The sequence below is a fragment of the Drosophila biarmipes genome, chromosome 3L, assembly GCF_025231255.1.
Source record: "Drosophila biarmipes strain raj3 chromosome 3L, RU_DBia_V1.1, whole genome shotgun sequence".
In the NCBI taxonomy this organism is placed as follows: domain Eukaryota; kingdom Metazoa; phylum Arthropoda; class Insecta; order Diptera; family Drosophilidae; genus Drosophila; species Drosophila biarmipes.
In genome coordinates, this window is record NC_066613.1 from 23883680 (window position 1) to 23905006 (window position 21327).

General features: G+C 43.1%; 2 protein-coding genes and 1 non-coding gene across 3 annotated transcripts; 2 read left to right on the forward strand and 1 right to left on the reverse strand.

Annotated features, from left to right (window-relative positions):
- Positions 1-495: 495 nt before the first annotated feature.
- On the forward strand, positions 496-14629 carry LOC108034599 (atrophin-1). The gene is made up of 5 exons (XM_017109532.3): positions 496-1105; positions 4302-5018; positions 5619-5723; positions 5792-5895; positions 13783-14629. Exons 1-5 carry the CDS (start codon positions 583-585, stop codon positions 14578-14580), a joined length of 2247 nt encoding a protein of 748 aa, XP_016965021.1. The 5' UTR covers positions 496-582; the 3' UTR covers positions 14581-14629.
- Positions 5993-6064, forward strand: Trnac-gca (transfer RNA cysteine (anticodon GCA)). Its single transcript has one exon. It is a non-coding gene; the product is annotated as a tRNA-Cys (tRNA).
- A 370-nt stretch (positions 14630-14999) lies between the features above and the next one.
- On the reverse strand, positions 15000-20387 carry LOC108035529 (sodium-coupled monocarboxylate transporter 1). The gene is made up of 7 exons (XM_017111198.3): positions 20082-20387; positions 17046-17816; positions 16826-16987; positions 16649-16764; positions 16235-16594; positions 15706-16167; positions 15000-15579 (listed from the first exon to the last, which is right to left on the reverse strand). Exons 2-7 carry the CDS (start codon positions 17712-17714, stop codon positions 15294-15296), a joined length of 2055 nt encoding a protein of 684 aa, XP_016966687.1. The 5' UTR covers positions 17715-17816; positions 20082-20387; the 3' UTR covers positions 15000-15293.
- Positions 20388-21327: the final 940 nt, after the last annotated feature.

Below are 21327 nucleotides of genomic sequence, written 5' to 3' on the forward strand. Positions count from 1 at the left end.
ATTTATATATCCAATATATTATAACATTATCTAAAGCCCTCAAATATATTCACACTGAACTTGACCCACTGTGCGCCACCGTGGAATAGCAGCACAAATCTAATAAGATCGGGGAAATTCAGTTCAAGGCAGCGAGTGGCAAAGGCAGCAAAACAAGAAAATTAAATTTTTATTGTTTTCACACAAATAAAATCAAATAAAAAGCGTACAACAATAACGCGCAGGCAAAGGCTAAACAGGACACTCCACTCACACACACACACAACCCCAGGGAGAGAGCGAAGGAGCAAGAGAGAGAGCAGGATATACATAAGGACGAAGCATCACGTGCCACGCAGACGACTCTTCTACTGGGCAGGAGAAGCGGACCAACCAACGGCGAGCAACCCCTGAAATTCGCAATCCCTGGGATGCTGCATCCTGCGTCCTGCGCCTGCCAGGATATCTGGGCCTCCGCTTTCAGTTCGATTTGAGCACTCGACGCGAACGCGACAACTGGCGGGAAAACCCTCTGAATATAACTCGGATACGGAGGGCGCTGATTACGGGATAAAATATAGAGCAGCCAGGCTCCACCACGTTATGTCGACGGCCTTCCTCGTGGACAGTCTCCTGCACGCCCAGCAGACCTACACGGAAAGCCAGCTAAAGTCCAGCCTGAGCGAGATGCTCCTCTCGCGACGTTCGGGCGCGGATCCCGCGGTGGATCCTGCGGATCAGCCCTCCGCCGAGTCCTGCGGCTGCTCCAAGCTACGCGGCTACAAGTGTGATAAGTGCCGCGAGTTACGTGCCGAGAGTGTGGACAGCATCGAGATGGAGATGGACGAGGACGATGGTTCCTCGTCGGCGGATGATATTGTGGCCGATATCGGCAGTGTCGAGGGCGAGGAGCCGCACATGGACCTGGACGAGGAGCTGGAGCTGGACGAACTGGCCGAGGTGGACGAGCCCGTGGCAATCAAATTGCCCAAGGTGGAGCCCAAGGAGGCCAGCCTGCCGGCGGGGGGCAACACCATCCTCAAGGATACCAACAGCAAGCCCATCCTCAAGTTCAGCGTCAGCGCGATCCTGGGGGACACCCGGGAGGGAGTCCGGGTCAGGAATGGTAAGATATTAATTCAAAGATACATTGTATCTTATAAAACTGGGGGACTTCTTAAGTACCACTGGATTAACTATCTTAGTCTTTATTATATTTTATTTTCTTACTTGTGGTTATAGTTTACATGGCCACATGTGTTCTTTGTTCAGAAACATACTAAATTATTTAATTTTTATTAAAGCTCCATTAAAATTAATTAAACATGGTGATTACGAGTTACTTAATGTTTCTAGTTTCATATTATAATTAGGTTTCTTTAATCTCTTGTTTAATGGTGTAATGAGGGGTTTATTTTTAATAAAGTCAGATTTATTATTAGCCTACAAGAGATAATTGATTTTTCAATTATATTCAATTATATTCTAAGCATTCTTGAAATAAATTCTAAATAATAATTTATAAAATAAAATGATTACATTAAATGTATAATATTTTCCACATTTAATATTTAACATTTTTAGGCTCTCACTCTAAACGTTATTTATTCTTTAAAATATACATCAATGTTCTATTTTTTAATAGTTTAAAAATTTAATAATACAAGCCTAAAAAAAGTTATACCGTTTTTCAACCTTTTCATTTCTCAAACCTTTCTTCCACAATTTTGTAATTACCTCGGCCCATTCTAATTCTGAAGTGGCCCTAAGCCCCTGAGATAGTTTCTTCCAATTAGGTTCCCGCCGCGGGCTGCCTCAAGGAATGCCATTAAAAAGGCTTGGCAATTAATTTGCCGTGGCTAATGCCGAACGAAAACAAAATACCGAATACAATTGCAATATGAAAAGCCAAAAGAATAACAAATCTTGCCGAAAGTTTCCAGACTCCTCGCGAGGGGAGTGAGCCGCCAAGTCCTGGTACTTCGCAGTTGCCTTAGTTTTTACGCCGTGATTTTATTGTGCGTCGGCCTAAGCCCTCGGGGCGTTTCACCGCTGAGCTGGCAGGCTGTAAAAACACAACCAGACCTAATCATGTTTAAATTATTGAGCCCGAGAGATAGAGCCCCTATGAAACAAAGCCGCATAACCAGTTCGGCGCAGCCAAAAACACATCCGCACTTCCGCCAGGATCTGAAGGGGATATACGGCGAGAGATCCTCTGCCGCGTGCTGCTTACATCGGGGGATGAGAATCCCTATGTGTGGCATACTATAGATGTGGAAACGGTCCAGGGTGTGGGACACAAAAAGTAGGCGGAACCAATTGGCCATCAGTCAATGTAACAGCTTTGCCTTGGCCGTTTTTTAGCATTGTTCTCCGCTTAAGTCTCTGGGATTGTGGGATTTAATTGTCATGTGATTAGGGCATCGCGGTTTACTTTTCCATATTAATGAGTGGGCCGGACTTTGCGATTTCCCGTATTTTATGGCTATTTTTTATGACATTTTATTAGCCATCTTTGGAGTTAAATCGTGCTGTTTTTTATGGCTAAAGCGTGGCAAAAATTACGTTCTGAATTTATTAGAGTTATTACAAATGTATATTGCAATAGTAATGGTTGTCATTGATAGCGATTGATTTAATTAAATTTATTTACTCCTAGTTAACTGAATAATATTTACCTTCAGTTATATTTTATAATAATGAAATGTATTATTTTTTATTTCCTAAATAACTTTTAATGTCTTAATACCCCACCATCATATCCACTTTGCGTTCTCTACCGATTATCCTCCTCCACAATCTGCCAACTAATTGCCATCGTATTCCAATCAATGATCCACTTGCCAAACTCTCTGCCCAAAATGTAAATGGCTTTTTCCCTGAGAGTAAGCCACAAATTAACTTTTTTGCAGGGCCATAAACCAATAAGGCCAAAAACTTGCCACATTTTCGCAGCACAGATGCAGATACAGAAAAGTCGGTAGACCGCCGACGAGCAAAACAAACAAAAGCGAACAATTATAACTTAATTTGTGCGCTCATTAGGCACACATGTGTGCCACACACACACACAAGGATAATGGGGCATCCTTTCATATAGAAATGGAAATGTTCGGGGCGCCCCCGAAAAAGCCAAGGGAAAGGCAAAAAGCTGTTGGCCACAAACGTCGAAAAGCATCAAATTGAACGCGCACACATTTGCCGAAACTAAAGAGGCGTTAATTCGTTAATTGTTTCAGTTCTCTAATCGAATTAAAATCATATCCTGGATATCCTGCAGCAACTGCCAGCCTGTCGGGATGTGCGTGAGGTGGAGAAAGCAGGGAAAGCGGCGGCCTTTTTGGGGTGTTTAATTAGAAAATGAAATGCAGCCACACACAGAGGGCTCCCAGGAGGAGAGCTTCCATCCCCCGATATCCTGTATATAGCACATCCTTCTGCCGAATCAAAGGCGCCAAACTTTGCTCTCAAGGTGTGTGAGTCCTTTATCCCGGAGTTTGTGCCTGTGTTTGCTTTAATTATGCCAACTTCACACTGGCACTTCAAAGCAGATTTCATTTTCCATTGTCTGCGCCTGGCTGCGTGTGGGTGTGTGTGTGTGGGGGGGGGGGAGGTGTCCTGGGGGCTATGGCGCCTGTCTGGAAATTGGCAAGACAGCACATAACACGCTCCAGCGATTCCTTGAGAATGAGCCAAGTCTCGGGGCATTGTCAGATGCTTTTCAAGGCTGACAATCTGACACTTCAAAGTGGTTTTGGCATAAGAAGCAAGAGATTAAATTAGAGCATGGAAAGTAAATTATGGAGAGTCTTTTGTATATTTTACTCTGTAAATTTAAAAAAAAAAGTCCTTTTACAATAAGAAAGGTTTGTTGAACTGCAAATTGTAATAGAGTAAAAAACCAACTCATCAAATTATTTAATATTTTTGTGTTATTATAAATTTAATATATAAATTTAATTATACATTTTGAATTTCTTTAGAAACTTGTTTTCAATATGATCACAACGATCACTGCTTTTAGTAGATATAACTATAAAGATAAAGGGTTTCATTTGATTTCCCCATAATAAACTATAAAATACCTTACATGATCCTATTAAAGATTTCTAAAATGGTTGCAAGCCTTAGTGATTTTTCTTTTATAAATATAAGTAAATGTTATTTCACACTTAAGCTTTTTGGCTTTCCTTTTTTAAGTTTTAAAGTGTTTTTCCCCTTTTTGGGCAGCTTACTTTCGGACACACCGACAATCCGAGCTACCTCCCCGCTTTAGTGACTCGTTCACCACTAATGGCCTCGCCACTCTTCCTCCGCAGAATTCATGCAACCGCAGCATATATGGCCTTATCTGCAGCAGAACTTCATGCAGCAGCACTCGCATCAATATCAGCAACACCATCCGCAGCAGCATCCCAATCCCCACCAGCAGCACCAGTCGCTGCCAGTGCCAGGACACCACCATGCCCATCCGCATCCTCATCCGCACTCGCATCATCATCACCATCACCCCCATCCGGGGGCGGGGCACGCCCACTTTCCGCATCCCGCATTTCTAACGCATCAACTGCCGCCGCAGCAGCAGCAGCAGCAGCAACATGCACAGCAGCAACATCAGCAGCATCCCGGCAATAGTTGTCAACCGCAAACCGCATCCTCGTCGTCGTCACCTGGCAGCACAATTAGTGATAGCGACAACAATCACGGGGCAACTGCCCATGGGAATGGCAGTTCTGGCCAGGATGGTCGACCGCACGAGCTGGCGAATCCCAATGCCAATGCCGACGAGGACAATGCCAGTCGAAGATTAACGCAAGACAAGCAGCTGCTGGGCGCCGGGGGAGGCGGAGGAGCAGGGGGAGGATCTGCAGGAGGAGGAGGAGGAGGTCATGGCCATCCGACGCCGCCGCCACCGCCTCCTCCGCCGGTGATTGCCAAGCCCATGCCCAGCCGTCCCACGCCCTTCCTGCCGCACACCCTCAACCACCCGCACCTCCACTCGCTGCTGGCCCACTGTCGCAATCCCTACATGAGTGGTAAGAGTTTTGTTGCTTCTATGTAAACTCCAAAAAATATCTATTGACTGTCCAGGAATTTGGGATATGGGTTTCACTATTCAAACCACATTATTTCTAAAAGAAATTCAAAAGATAAAATATCTCAAAGTCGCCTCCTATTAAATTGAGTTTAATATATATGTTTAAAAAAATATTTTCCATTTATAGTTAAAAAATAAACAGATTTCTTTAAGATAAGTATTAAAAATCTTTTTTTTAATTTGATTTCTATGTCTTTTTGGATTGAAAGTTTTCTAAAATTTCCCCCCTTAGAAGGGACAAAAATTTTTACATTATTTTCATAAGTCTCTTGAAAATGGAATTACTGTTTAAAATGGGAATTTTATAATGGTGACATATTTTCTGGTTTCTAAAAATTGCTTTAAAAACGTATTATTTTTTTTAATAAAAACCAAAATCACAAAATGCCAGATACTATTTTCAAGTGTAAGGCCCCCTAATTGCTGTCCAACTGTGACACATGTCCAACCAGATCCGGCGGTCTCCCCGCTGTGCCCATTAACAAGTGTTTTGGTCTAATGCATTTCCTCTTTCTCCCTCCCGTTGCAACAACTGCAGTTGGCGCCCAAGTGTTTCCCCTGCCGCCTGGCCAGGGATTCCCCTGGGCTCACTCGACTCGTGGGAAGCCCCGCCGTGGGATGATGCGACGTGCCGTCTTCTCAGGTGCGTAGATGGGGCAACCCAGTCCAAACCCCAGAGGGATCCAATTAATTGTTGCCCTCCCCTTGCAGACTCACAGAGGAAGGGCCTGGAGAAGCGGTTCCAGCAGCAGAAGTACATCAGCAAGCCGGATCGCAAGAAGCTGGCCGAGAGACTGGGATTAAAGGACTCTCAGGTGAGATAAGATCAGGATATCATGATATAAAGAGTTTACATAAGAAGGCTTAGCATAATCCATTGATATAAAGAACTTGGTTTCGTATCTTCCAACTGGGGGCATAGCTCAGGGGTAGAGCGTTCGACTGCAGATCGACAGGTCCCTGGTTCAAATCCGGGTGCCCCCTTGTAAAAATCTTTTTGGAGCCCTTTTTACTCAACCTACATACAATTACTATTAGGGATAGTATTTTTCAATATTTTTAAATTAACAAGAATATAATCTCTTGTTTTTAAATTCAGATAAACAAGTTGTTATTTCTTATTTGGAAAAAGATTGCATCACTTCTTTATAGCACTTGTATTTAAGCTTTTATGGACATAACGTAGAACTAAAATTGTTCGTGTCGATAAAAACAAAATAGGGCCTAAAAGTCTGCAATATTGTTTTTGTATGTATTTTATATTTGTTTAAATTAAACAAGAAAATATCAAGCAATCAGGAAATAATAAGTGTTTATCTCAGAAATACTCAGCTTATTATAGTTTTCCCGCCCTAATTCTCCATAACTTTCCCCCAAAATACACCCAATTAGCCTTTCTAAACCCATTTCGCTGTGCTATATTCACAAAGCCCAAACTTTGCCCACTAAACTCTGTAAATTTGGTGTAAGCAATCCATAAACAATCCGCTCACGAAAACAAAACAAAAATCAATAAGCATAATGAGCTCAGAATTATGCCATTATAAAATTATATTCAACCGCTTATGAAAATTTCGCTCGGCTAACTTTTCGAATCAGCTTTAATAAGCAGACGACAAGGGGCGACGGGAGAGTAGTAAAAATATAAAAATAAATACAAAGTGCCCCCGAAAAAGCCAACAAGGCGGGCAAAACTCCGCCCTGGAAGCTCTACGGCAATGGCTGCGCACCGGAAAATGGCAGAAAACCGGAAAATGGGAGGGGTTCCCCTCGGCGTCGCTCCTTGAAATGCGCAGTCGCTTTCTTATACATATCCCAGAAGCGCTCCCATATACACAATGCCGTATATACAGGGCCGAGAGGTCGAGGTGGAGGTATAATGAAATTATAACGAGCTATAAGAAATTCATGTCGGCTGAGACGGCGGCCGATTTTCATTGATTGCCGCCGACTTTCCCAACGGGCTTCAATAATTAAATTAATTTTTGTAAAGCCAAAAAAAAAAGGAACCTTTTGCGCAGACAGACCAATTTTCACATGGCTGCGAGAAATTTGCGTGGCCAATTCGGTGCTGTCACAATGTAATCGATCACAACTCAATCACAGTGGAAAGTCAACCCCGAAACGCTGATGATGAGGCCTCTGACGACTGACAATGTCACGCCGAATTAGTGCAGCTCTTTTTTGTTCTTCTCGCCGCATTTCACTGGCATATGATTCATAAAAATTTCATAATTGCACAATAAGCGTGTCCAGTTGCAGGAAACTCGGGAATTCATCAACTCATTGGCCAGGTCACGCCCCTTTTCAGGACCCAGTTGCTCGATCGATCACTTACGCCCTAATGATCTTATAATTTCCGCATCTGCAAGGGGCATCGTCAACTAGAATGCCTCAGTATTTCATTTGCTAAAACGCGAGAGGGAAATTGCATAATATATACAGCCTATAAGTTGTAAGATCTATGGGTGTTAAGTAATGGTTATTTTTAAAGTGATTGATTAAGCAGTGACTGAGCTTAGCTTGCCAAGTAGTTTGCTTTAGATTTATGGAGTTCACAGGGCTCTATATAGATCACAGTACCCGCCTGGGTTATAAGCTTAGTTTTTTATATTTTTATGAATGAAGGTGTTTACCTACACTTTGAAGTAAATTATTATTATTTATTAAATAATTTTATAGCAAATTTAATATTTTTTTAAGTTAGTTTGCCATACTACACATTTTGCCAATTTATTTACCTTTCAAGTGCTAACTTAAAATTGATTAACTCTATCAACAAAAATATTTTTTTATTACTTAATTATAAATAGTACTCAAATTGTTAACTAAATTTAGTTAATTTTATGTCATTTAAATATTTTTTGGCACTTTAAGTTCAAGTTCAAATTGGCTTCAACTATTATTTGATGATTATTACCCTCACTTCAGCTATAAATCTCCCATTGAAGCGCTTGAAAACATTTATCAAATGCAGTTTGTCAAAGTGTGAAAATGGAGAGTAAGGAAAATGGAAAAACAAAAGGCCGGGAAAACCCAGTGGAGGAAAAAGGCCAAAAGAAAGCTTGGTGGCTACGGCAAAAATGTGCAAAAATGTCAGAAAAATTCGCAATCAAATCGCAGCGGGTGTCCAGCTTGCGGTGGCTGGACGAGGGAGACTCTGGGCCCAGGTTGCAGGATGCTGGACGGCGAATTGGGCCCTGGACAAGGGACAAAGGACACACAAAGTGTTGGCCAGCCGGCGGCGATGGGAGCTCCATTAACGATGGACATACGGGGATTGGGGTCCCTTCACCCATCTGGAGTGGGTGATGAACGAGTGCGGATATTCACACTCGAGTGACACAGGTTGAGTGGGTGTTGGTGGGTGTGAGTGTGGGCGTGGGTCCTTGTGATCCTGCTCGAGTGTGAGGGCATTGCACTGCGCCTAGTTGTATGCAACATGATTTAAGAGCCTCCATCCTTGCTTTTGCTGCACTTTTTGCGGCCGTTTGTTGTTCATTTTGCTGCACAGTGGCCGCCATAAATATCAGCACACAGCACACTGCACTGCCCTGCAATTCTGGATAGAAGAGTGGGCCTTGGGCATCCTTTGTCCAGTGTCGCGTGCCTTGTGGTTTGCCAAACCAAACGCTGCATTGATGATGCCGGCCAGGTGATTCATCATTTCGAGTGTTGTTCATTGCAACGTTTATTGCGATTTTTACAAACGCACTCGAAAAATCGCTGGCAGCCAAAACCGCCAGCGTTTATTGCAGCCCGCGCGATTTATGGGCGGTTCTGGTGCGCTTTTTTGTTTGTCTCCAGTTTGGAATGCATGTCACGTTCTGAAAGTAATTAACTAATGGACTGGAGATCGTACTATCAGTGTGAAATGTTCATCTAGAATGCATTATGAGCTGGCAGGTCTGGTGCATAATATCTGGGTCCCCGGTAATTTTGTAAACAAATACTATTTAAAGGGAATATGGGTGTCTAAAAAATATTATTAGGAAAGTTTAGATAAAAATAAGAGAGATTAGAGAGATTTAATATATAGCTGCAAGGAAAAATACTCGTATCTTCAGAACTCTTTTTTACTTCCCTAGTTTTAAAAAAGAGTTAGAGAAATGAGCAAGCCAACTTTTAAGAGATAAGGTAGGTTCGACTACTGTATATATTATTTTTAAGCACTACATCAAAGAGAAGTACCCTTTTTTGCATTGCACATTCCTTTGAATTACATATTCTATTCTATGGCTGGGTGACGAACTCAGTACGAATGCCCATAAATAAAGCCCATCACGCACACTCCTTGCATCAGTCACGCCCTCTTCAAGGCGAACTGCAAGTGACAGTTACCAGCCTCATAATCCGCTGGCTATAAATTTAATTGCCATTAATGACACCCGAAGACAAAGCCGGCGGGAGAATGGGAAAAGGGGGAAAGCTCAAAGTTGGCCGCAGGCGGCTGCCAAAATCACGCGGCGGAAATGAAAACATCTTGAGGCCAAATGTGATTTGCATTTTTAAATCAATACACAAAGGCCCAAGGAATCGGGCGTATATATAGGTACGAGGATATTCTGGTACTTCAACCCCCGCACACACGTGTCTGGCTGGCCACCCTCTCCTTCGCGCAGAGCAACTTTTTAAGTGTCGTGTCCAAAACAAATTCGTCTGTTTTTGATTTGTCGAAAAACGGGGGACAATCGCAGCTCGAATAAAGGAAATTCCCGCCAACGCTTGGCAATCAACTGTGGAATTTCCACCCATTTCCCCCGCTCTCCTCCGGCATTTTCACGTTATAAATATTTTTATTTTCCATTTCGTCTGGATTGTCTTTGTGCTTTTTTTCGCCCGGATTTATGGGGGGATTCCCACAGCAGACGCGTGCAGGCCTCTGCTTTTATTTGGTTTGCAATTTCGATTTCTTTTCGCGGTGGCGACAGAAGCCAGGGGCTTTAAATCAAATTCCACGATAAATAATCCCTGAATGGCAATCGAGAGTATTTAGCGCTCGATATAAGTTGGTCTTTACGCTGTTTGCATTGCTTTTTATGGGTCTTGTTATCCTTTAAGCGCCGTTTAGTGGTGGGATGTCAAAGGGAACTGGATTAGATTTTACGTAAATATTTGGACATTTCAAAGAATTAAATCAGTAAAATGTATCTTAATATTCTTAATAGTTAGAGCAATAAGATTCCGGATTTTTTGCTTGATCTTTTGTTTTTTTAGGACACCATAACAACAGTTTGGGAACGTAGAATGTGTTAGTTGATATTTATGAATAATATATATAAGTTCTTGAAACACATAAAAATATACTCCATCATTTCATACTTCCCCAAATCAAAGAACACTTAAGCCCAGCCAAAACCGTTCATAACTCAAATTTCATTTCAATTTGCCAATTTGCAACCCCCGTCGCCAAACGATTGGGAAACATTAAAAACCATCATTCGCAGCTTTGGTTACAAAATAAATTGTTGACAAATTGCTAAATAAACGGTCGCCGGCCACAAGCCAAAGTATTTTGCAAGCACTTCGCATCCTGCTCCTGAAACAATAACCACAAGAAAGGGGGAGGACGAGAGGAGGACTCCAAATGGCCGATGGTCAGTAACCCAAAACGCACTGCCAACTGCTGCCGGAATGACGTTCGCAAATAGTAGCAGACTATTTAATACGCTATTACGCAGCATATCGAATGACATCCGGGGTCTCGAAATGGGTTGACAGGCTGCCCCTGGGATGGCTATACAGATACATATATAAGGTCCACCCCCGGCAGCCAGCCTCATTAGTTAACATATGTTGCCGGAGTCAGGACTCGGCACTGGAACTCCACTCCATCCTCCCCCGCAAGAACAACAGCTTGGGCTCATTGCCCAAAGTCAATTTTCGGCAAAAAAAAATATGGAGAGGGCAGGAGGAACAGATTCGGAAGGGGGGCAATTTGTAGCCCACTTTCCACCCGACTCCTCTGGGTGGTTTATAAAAACTTCAAACAAATTCTATGCGCGTTATGCTGGCATCGTGTCAGAAAAATATGTTACTTATCGTTTCGGCTTACTGTCAATGGGATGGGCTCTACTTCTTCGAGGGGAGAGCTAAGCGCAGAGATTGGGTTGGGTCTTTAACAAAGTGGCAAAACGTTTACCCTGAGTTCGAACTGAGAGTGCTTAAGAACTTCATTTCGAGAAAGTGTGATTAAGTGTGGCCCAAAAGCATCGGAATAATTGTTATAACTGGTGATATAATAGGGAAAATAGTTATTTTTAGTACAAATATTTTAAATAAGGTGTCTAATAGTATGCATCATTTTTAAATGCCATTATCTTATTTTTACTGCATACTATTAGGCACATTTTAAATGATTTTCAAATCGGTTACTTGCATTATTTTATTCATTATTTTGTATCCTTTTATGAAATACCTACTAATATGTTGACACGACAACATTATCCTTGATTATTCCCAATATACAATATAACACACGATTTAACTAACCTCCTCGCTTCACAAACAAAGCCATCCGCTAATTACTATTCACAACAATTGAATTTTAGTTTTTGTCGCCGCCACGGATATTTGCATAAATTAAATTATTATATGAGAGGCGCAAAATAAAACGAATATTTTTGCGCTAGACAATAATTATAGGCTTAGCGCGAGGGGTAGGGCACTCGTTACAAGGCCAATATTTGTTAACAAGCCGGACTAACACAACACACAACTAAACTCGACTCGTTTTCGGGGTCTATCGAGTGCAGTTCATAATTCTATAATTTCCGAAACGAGTTGTTTATCGAGGAATTTCCGTTAGTTGTTTGGTTTTAGAACTGGTTTTGTCCAAAGTTAGCCTCTAGCTTCGTGCTCATTAAATAAGGCTCGCAGAACAGAGGACGGAAATGTCCAGACGCCTCTCCTTGGCACACTAAATTGCACGCTTTATAATTAATTTCCATCAGAAACAGACGATGACGACATGACGACGGTGGGTTTTGGGTTCCGAGCTTCCTTTTCCCCCCAATTATTCGACTGACTCTGGGCTGGACCCATAATCATTAATCTTATCGCCGCCTGAGCTTATTATTTCAATTGCTTGCGGGGTGGCGAGATGGTGGAAACGGGAAAATCTCGCTTTTCTTTGCGATAGACGCTGGAAAACTCAATGACCGGAAGTAAGCGAAACAGCAGAGCAATACGAAGAGCCCAAAGTCAGGCACGTGCCGCTGGGAGTTGTTTTCGAGGAATCTCTGCGGTTAATCGGTTGTTCAACATGTCAGCGGCTTTTTGTGGCCGTTGTTTACTCATTTGCTTAGTTATTTATAAACGACAATGCTTAAATCTAATTGAGGGGGTTGGTCAGGGTGCCCTCCCCCTTTTCACGCATCAATTTGCTTTAAATTTCACATCAAGTCACAATCTAATTACCGCCGGGGTGTGGGACTCCCATAAATTGTTGCAAATTGTTGGGCTTGGCTACAAAGTGCGAATGTCCTGCTGTGCCGCTGGCAAGGAGTGGGAGGAGCGGGAGTGGCAGGAGAACCAGGACTACACAATAACTCAAAAACAGCTCATGGAGAGGTGGGCCAAGGATGCCGCCCGGCGAGTCCTGCAATCTGCTTCAAGTGTCTCGGCTAGCCTGTCAACTGCAGGGAGCTAAGCCCTCTGCGAAAGGATACTCGGAAGTGAGATACAGGACCTACAGCATTTTTGCTGGACCAACTTTGCAGCCTGCACCGTGTGAGGAGAATGCATAAATACTTATTGAATATGGATCGTTAAAGGGGCCTTAATCTCAGAGTTGCTTAAATCTTTACTAATAACACAGAAAAACAGAAATATAAACAAAGGACAAAAAAAATTACCACAGTTTTAAAATTATTTATAAGAGCGTCTAAAAGTATGCTACAAAATATATTTTTGGTTTTTTTTTTTATTTTTATTTTAATTAACATCTTTATTTAATATAATCCAGGAACAGATCTAATTAAAGCCTTTAACCTAAATGTTTTCTTAAGTAAATAATCTCTTAATTATAAATTATAATTAGTTTTCAACTTGTATTTTTGGTTTTAAAATCCTAATAAAACATCGATATAATGATAAATTTATAATAAATAACTTAATATTCATAATTTTATAATAAAGAGACAGATACTCGAAAAAATGTTGTAAATTTTAAATCTATGAAACAATTCTACAAAATGCTTTCATAATAATTGGGATGAAATCCCACCAAATACACCAATAACTCTCAATTCCCCGTTTTCATCCCACTGTGCGGCCTCTAATCAATTTGTAGCCGCTTTGGGTAAATGTCTCTAATTTGCATTTATTATGGATATGCCCGTCGTCTGGCGCTGGCAGTGCAGTTCAAACTTCTGCCCGGTCCACGGCCACGCCCACACACACGACCCGCCCCCAAATGCGATTGGGGATGGGTTTCTGGATGGGTCTCAGGCGAGATTCAATTTGCCACAGAAAAGTTTGTTGTCGGATGGCCGGCAGAAGTTTGCTTTCCCAAAAGCGGAATTCGATACCCTCACCACTCAAATGTTCCAGAACTATACTATATCTCTGTCTGGGGGTTTCGGCATCCTCGTTTTTCTGCTCCGGACAGCTTTCCATCTTCTGGACAGTCTCAATTTACCCATTTCAATGCAAAAATCCGGCGATTTTTTCTAAAACCCATTTATCCTTTTCATTTGCAGGTGAAAATTTGGTTTCAAAACAGGCGGATGAAGTGGCGCAACTCCAAGGAGCGGGAGCTCCTGGCCAGCGGCGGTTCCCGCGACCAAACCCTGCCCAACAAGAACAACCCCAATCCGGATCTGAGCGATGCCAAGTGCGATCGCCCACTGACGCCCCTTTCGCCCTCCCTGCTCTCGCCCAATGGCAGTGCCACGCCCCCGCCCCCAGGAGCGGTGGCCAAGGATGAGCCGCCAGCGGCCTCGGTGACGCCCAAGTCACCCAGTCAGTCGGCCAGCAGCAGGAGCTCGCCCTCGGTGGGCTATGGCCTCCAGATCAGCTCGCCGCCTCCGCTCCTCACCAGCCTCAAGATGGGCGACCAATCGGCCGCAGCCACGCCCACTCCGGGACCACCCACGGTTTCATCCGCCGCCTCCTCGCCGCCGGGAGTAAGTGCCTCCGAGTTTCAGGCCAAGATCAATGCCGAGATGCAGAAGCAACTGGTGGCGGCCGACCTGAAGTTCAAGCTGGAGAACAGCATCCAGGAGGCCAAGCAGCGGAGGTTCGAGCAACTGCAGCAGCAGTTGCACCACTCGCCGCACTTCAGCGCCATGAGGGAGGTGGAACTGGCCGCCGCCGCCGCGGCTGCGCAACTGCATCATCATCACCAGCAGCAGCAGCAGCAACATGCCCAGCAGCAACACGCACAGCAGCAACATGCACAGCAGCAACATCCAGCGGGCTCCGAGTTCATGAAGCTCTACTATGATGACTACGACGACTCCAATTCGGACAGTGACGAGGAGATCAGCGTGACGTGATTCGTGACCGGAACGCTGACTGGGATTGCGGATAAATGTGGCACCTTGTACATATATGTTTTAATTGTAAATTTATGGATGCATTCAACTTACTGTACTTAATATGTGTATTATACTTTTTCGAATTTAAATTCCAAAACGAAATAAACTTCTTTGAAAAATCAATCGAGATTTATAATGGTGGAAATAATATATATATTTTTATGTTTTTCAACAAAATTTATAACCAAGCTAATTTTTAAAGATTTACGTTCATACAAAGGGTTCAAGGATTATCATTATCATAATCAGGGCTTTTATCAATAAAATTCCTGAACTTTAAGCACTCCCATTAAAAATCTATAAAATTGGATATATTCAATTATCCAAAAGACAGATATTTTGTACTACTCGTATCCCCAATCTAATAAAAACGTATCTTAACATTTCAGCTGCAAAAGCTGTTCAGGAATATATAGGTTTTATTTGATGCCTTAAAACAAACTATAGATAAATTCATTCGTAGTAACATTAGTAAGTGTGTGTGTGTGTACAGAATACTGAGCCAAGAACCTCGGCTTTTGGACTTAAGAACTAGAAATCACTCTTTCGACTAAACTAGGACAGTTAACAGATTGCGACTGGTCTTTGTACATGGAGGTTACAGGTTACACAAGGAATAAACCGGTGGGGAGGTTCGATCCCCGCCAGAATTCGAGTTTTTGGTTCGAGTTCTATTCGTCGTCGATGCGAATGGCATGGTTCACATGGCCCTCGGCACTTGTAGTCTCTCGCGGATCGGGCATCACCGTGGTCGTGGTGGTGTACTGCACCTGCGAGTCGCTCTTGAAGATCTCCTCGGCGGCGGCGGGGTTATCGATGCCCTTGCCGGTGATCCTCAGCACATTGCGGCGCTGCACGAAGTCGATGATCAGGGAAATTAACCAGCCCAGGAAAACCGTGAGCAGGCAGCCGATCATGCTGTACCACATGTAGCTTAGTCGGAAAATGGGCCAAGATCTATAATAAATATAATAGATTAGGGTAAGCGGTTAATAATCCAATCTTACATGTTATTTCTTAACAATTTAATACAATTTTTAATGTATTTTTATTATCTGTGGAACATATTTTGGATAAACTTACGTGAATCCTCCCTCCTCAATGACCTGCACAGGTTCTGTTAGCAGGTTTCCAATGATGTTGGTCAGGTTGACATGACAATCGCAATTTTCGATGGAGGTGGGCAACGCAGGCTGTTCCACGCTGACTATTTGCGCCACCACGCCCACGAAAATGACCAGGGCCAGGGATAGTAATCCTCCGTAGAAAGCTCCCTTGGTATTGGCCTGTTTGCAGGCGATGCCCAGGACGAAGAGCCCCAAGGTGACACCTCCAATCAGTCCATTCAGGGTCAAGGTGGCCTGCAGCACTCCACCCAAGTGCTCCACGATGAAGACCAGGCCAAAGGAGGCAATGCCAAAGCCGAGGGACATCCACTTGGCATAGGTGGCTCCCTTCTCGGGGGAGATCTTGATGTTCATTCCATTGACCAGCAGATCCTCGCAGGTCACGGCGGACAGGGAGTTCAAGGCAGAGGCCACAGTTCTATATTGGAAATAAAATACAATTATTAAACGTATTCCCACATCCTTTCTTGACTCCAACAACGCACCCCAAACTGGCCGCAAAGATGCCGGCCACAAAGATTCCCGCCACAGAGTAAATATGCTCGTAGGTATTGATCACATAGTAGGGCAACAACTGATCCGTGGCCGAGATCCTGCCCGCCGTCAGAGGATCACAGTCCGCGTAGTGGGTGAAGACCATCAGGCCCGTGTAAAAGTTTAGAAGGAACACGGCGATCAAGCCTATGATGGCAAAGCCCAGGGCAATCTTGGCCAGCCTTAAGGACTTCAAGGACATGCACTTCTGAACAGAGGCCTGGTTGGTGCAGAACAGCGAGGTCCAGTAGAAGAAACCTCCAATGACCACCGACCAGACGGTGTGACGGGTGGTGGGACTGGGGTCCATGCTGAAGGATTAACAAGGATTATTAAGGACCTTCGGAACTATGAACAAAACTCACTTGAAGAACTCCAGACGATTGTGTTTGGCAGCAGTCTGAAAGACCTCAATGGGATTGCCACTGTAAAAACTGCCCAGACCCACGATCAGCACCAAGGATACAGCCAGGACAGCAGCCTAAAGGTTAGAGTATATATTAAAAAACATCCTTATATATTTAGGCCAATCGAAAACCCACCTGGAACGAATCCGCAATGACCACCGCCTTCATGCCCCCCTGAGAGGAGTAGAAAACGCAGACCACGTAGATCAGGATCACGGCTATTTTGGTGTCCAGACCAGTGGCCTTGGAGAGGGCAATTGCCGGGGCCAAAACAGCCACCGCGGTGTAGAAGCACATCTGAAAAGTAATATCCATTAGCCACACATCTCTCCTTAAGAGCATCGTCGAGTCTCACCTGAATTACATAGAGCACTGCACCCAGAATCCTGATCTCCTTGCCAAAGCGAATGCCCAGGTACTCATAGCAACTGGTGAGCTCCATTTTGAAGTAAATGGGATAGAAGATCTTCACGGCCACCGGGATGACCAGGACCATGGGGATGACGATGAGCACGAACTGGGTGCCCTGGAAGTACATCTCGGAGGGATTGCCCAGCAGCTCGATGGCCGTGATGAAACTGGTCGTCAGACTGAGGGTCACCGGAAAAATGCTCATCTCGGAGCCCAGCAGGAACTCGTTGGAGGAGCTGCCGCCCTTCTGGAAGAAGCCGTAGAAGATGCCGATGCCCAGCGAGATGACCAGCATGCCCAGCAGGATCACATAGTCATAGCCCGAGAAGGTGGCCTTGTGGCTGGGGGCACTGCACTCCTCGAGGTCGCCTGGAGTTTCGGGCACCTGTTGGTTCTTGAAGGCCCTCAGCAGCAGGGTGGCCGCATTGTCGAACTCCACATGCTCCTGGGAGCTGCTCGGGGACTCCCCGCGCACTATCAGATACTTGTGACTGGGATCCAGGGGAGTGGATCCTGGCGAGGGGGACTTCTCCGAAAGGGCCAGTGCGGTTATAGAATGTGCCAGGGCGCACAGGGTCAGCAGCTTCAAAATGGTATCCTGAGTGGCGAACATCCTGAGTCCGGGAAATGCTCTCTAGGATGAGGTACGGGAATTCGATGTCCGGGCGCAGGTGCCTTCGCCAGCCGACTTTCCTCGCGGCGATGTGTGTGCTGACTGAAACGAGAAAAGATCGGAAACGTTTTGGACTTAGATCATTGCAAGATCAAGGTTCGCGAAGAGAAATTGCAACGAGGCGGCACGACAAAGTCAACGCCACACCGTGGGTGTCACTTTCGGTGTCATCTTGGTGGCCCATTAATTAATTAACCCAAAGATCTGGCTCCGTATCTGGATCGGAATCTCGTGGGGGGGAGGCCATTGGACCAGCGCCCCATGTTCAAGTACAAATACATTATTTCCTTATACAAACAATTCCATTTGAGCGTAATTGCTTTATGATTAATGTGTTTTCTCCATTGGGCGGCAGTCAAGGCAACGCATTTTGGGGATGTATTTCTTATTTCTTTTTAAAGACCCAGAGCTAGTGCTCTGTAAGAGTTACAAGTGGATGGGCCAGCAGAAAGCTGCTCCTAACTGGTTGTTAAGCCCCACAAACTGGTTATTTCTGGCCCAAAGAAATCGCATGGATGATGTTCAAGATTAGTTCGAAGATTAATTCATTAGAGCTTATATTATATTATAATATATGGATTAGGTACTAACAATCATGATTTTTTAAGGACTAGGGAAAGCATGTTTAAAAATATATTTGGTTAACTAAAATAAACATAAGGTAGTTTCCCTCTAAATTTGTTGTTATATATGTTCTCTCGCAATCTCGACATTCCCCCTTTTAGATTACCAATCTGTGGTCTTACATGCATTCTTTCCAATTCCCCAGTCTGTGCCTGCATTACACAAGCCTTATCTTCGAGTAACTTGAATTTATTACACATTCCTGTGTCTTTTCTTAATTGTTAAATCATAAAGCACACATTTTGCAACTGATAAACGATGGCAATCACTTCCCCTTCAATTGATCCCAAACACTCGACAATTATTTTTGATGAAACTAGAAGCTCTGGCGCCTCCCCTCCCACTTTTCCGGCCAATCAAACCATTAAGGAAAAGCTGCTCCTGTGCGCCATGGACAAGCGCACACACAAGATGTATCACATATGGCAGGCAAATAGGGCTGCAATACAAAGTTTGAGCGAAAATGGGGAATGTGAGCGCGCCAATCGAGGTTTAAGCGAATTCAACTGGTTTAGATCGGTGGCCATTGGACTGAGCCGGATCGCGCCGGTTTTGGCCAGAAATTCGCCATCGCTGGGGAATCTCCGAAGAGCAGCCGCATCCCAATGCCCCAAGACAAGGCCAGAGGCTAAGAGCAAAAGCCCCACACGAAGAGAGCGATGGTCAGCCGCACAGAGGTAAAGTATCTTCTAAATGTCTTATCAGTTCGGTTGATTTTGAATGCCAAATGGAACTTGTTTCTACACTTGTTCTCTACAAAGTATAAATATGTACTGTATTTTATCATTTATTGTCATTATATCATTGACTTTGGAATTTTTTAAAAATATATTTTGTATATTTTTGAGTGTTATTATGAGTTGGGAATGAATTTAAAAATAATTTATACATTCATAAACGTGATTTATGAATGATTTATATTTATAAAAAAAAGGTCCCCTTTAAGCTTCTAAATAAATTACATAAATTAATTTAAATATCTTATAGCTGATTTTATCGTCTCCTTATGTTTGTTATCTTGAGTTCTAGTGGGTGAAACTCGTTTTTCTTGGTGGAGAACCCTCAGGTCGTTTGGGACTTGGGTTCTGGTTGGAGTTGGGGGCAGTCTCGGAGCTTAATTGTTGGACATTTCCCCCAGCCCCTTCAAGATCATCATCAAGCGTGTGTTGTTTTGGTTTTTATCTTGTCTGGGAGGCAGTCTCCCCCCCCTTATTTTATTATTATCAATTTAAACAAAATAAAGCGTTTGACGTGTTGGTTAAAGATACGCATCGCAAAGTGGGTGCCTCAGATCAATCAGGGCAATTTTCACCCAGCTCGACAGCTGCATGTATTACCCAATAGCAAAAAGAGTCGAACAATTTACGATGATATTTAAATACATTCAGAATGAGAGTTGTGATTTAACTGCTTGTTCGACAAATGCACTTGCACAATCTGTTTTTGCTGCAATAACCTTTCTGCTCGGTCCTAGTCGTAAATAACTCAGTCGATTTCTGTTAATTAAAGTTTCTGGGTTAAAATACTTCGCACCTATAAATTAAACTGTCCTGGGTGTTTGCACTGGGCGGCTGTTTGCCAGTGACAACTAGTGAGGAAACATCAGAATAACTCATTTGCATTTGCAAACCCACAATTAAGCACTCGAGCTGCTTTCACCGAGAAACTCGACCACTTCCTCACCTTGGTTAAGTGATTTCCAACTCGTTAAGTTCAAGATCCTTCGACTGTCGGTTTGGCTTAGCTCTCAAATGGCTTTAAGCACGGAAAACCGTATCTTAGAAATGTTCTGAATTGTATTTGCAATATTGTGCCACGATTGTTTCTGTATTTCATTAACGTGTTTTTTATTTTATTCGCACAACGAATTGATCACTTTGAACTATAATCCTTTGCTTGGTCCTTTTGAGCCGCGTCCCTGGTGAATTATCTTCCACTTTGAGCACTGTTTATTTCCTTGGTTTTTCAGCTCGTCTCTCGCTGTTCGAACGTATTGACAATTTTCAAATGAATGAGTTTTGCAAGCGGCCGTTACGCTATTTTATACGACATCCAAGGCGGCAAAATCTCGGGCTCCCAGCTTCGGGAACCCCACCAATCGAGATCTCTTCGGGGCTCGAGAAGCGGAGAAAGAGCGAAAATCGAACTAAGAGCAGGCAAATCGTCGCCGGATATGCGATCGCCGATCTTCGTGGAGAGGAAGGCGGTCGTGTGGAGTGCTAAGATATAGGCAACTTATTTCAAACTGGGATTATAAATAGTTATACCTTAAGGTACCTAAGAAATCATCGATATTATTAGGACTTTATATGGTAATTTTAAAAATCTGTTTGGAAACAGTTAAGGATGCCTTCTTTATATCTAACATTTGATATCAAAGATGTGAAGATAGGCAAATTATTTGAAAATGGGATTATAAATAATCCTTTCCTAAGACACTCAGATAATCAACGATATTATAAAGATTAAGTTTGGTAAATAAAAAAATGTGTTAAGATACAGTTTACCACGACTTTATAAAGCTATGAATGTAGCATTTAGATTGCACTAAATAATTGATATATTTATATAGTAACACCTCTTCAAAGCTATTAAATTACCGAAGTATTATTTTATAATAAGGTATGTTTTTTATACATAAAGCATTCAGTATTTACCCATATAGAACCACCACTTAAATCATTATTTTACGTAACTGAACTAGATGAACTCTTTAAATATTATTTGCTTACTGAAGCCAATGCATCATATATGTAGCTTTCAAATAAATAACAGTGAACCAAAAGATCTAATATAAATCAATATTTAGCTTACTTAAGAAACAGCATTAATTGAAACAATCTCAAGGGGTTAAGTAATCCGGACACAATAAATTTCAGCTCGGATGCAGGAGGCCAAATATGATGAAGAATGTTTGCCAAACCATCTA

What these genes read in the sequence shown, in the direction of transcription:
- LOC108035529 (XM_017111198.3), bottom strand. Translation starts at nt 17,714, where the DNA reads ATGTTCGCCACTCAGGATACCATTTTGAAGCTGCTGACCCTGTGCGCC. An exon ending in AATCGTCTGGAGTTCTTCAA is followed by an intron (nt 16,595 to 16,648) that starts GTGAGTTTTGTT and finishes TTAATCCTTCAG; the next exon opens with CATGGACCCCAGTCCCACCA. An exon ending in ATTGAGGAGGGAGGATTCAC is followed by an intron (nt 15,580 to 15,705) that starts GTAAGTTTATCC and finishes TATTTATTATAG; the next exon opens with ATCTTGGCCCATTTTCCGAC.
- LOC108034599 (XM_017109532.3), top strand. Translation starts at nt 583, where the DNA reads ATGTCGACGGCCTTCCTCGTGGACAGTCTCCTGCACGCCCAGCAGACC. An exon ending in TCGCAATCCCTACATGAGTG is followed by an intron (nt 5,019 to 5,618) that starts GTAAGAGTTTTG and finishes CAACAACTGCAG; the next exon opens with TTGGCGCCCAAGTGTTTCCC. An exon ending in TGGGATTAAAGGACTCTCAG is followed by an intron (nt 5,896 to 13,782) that starts GTGAGATAAGAT and finishes TTTCATTTGCAG; the next exon opens with GTGAAAATTTGGTTTCAAAA.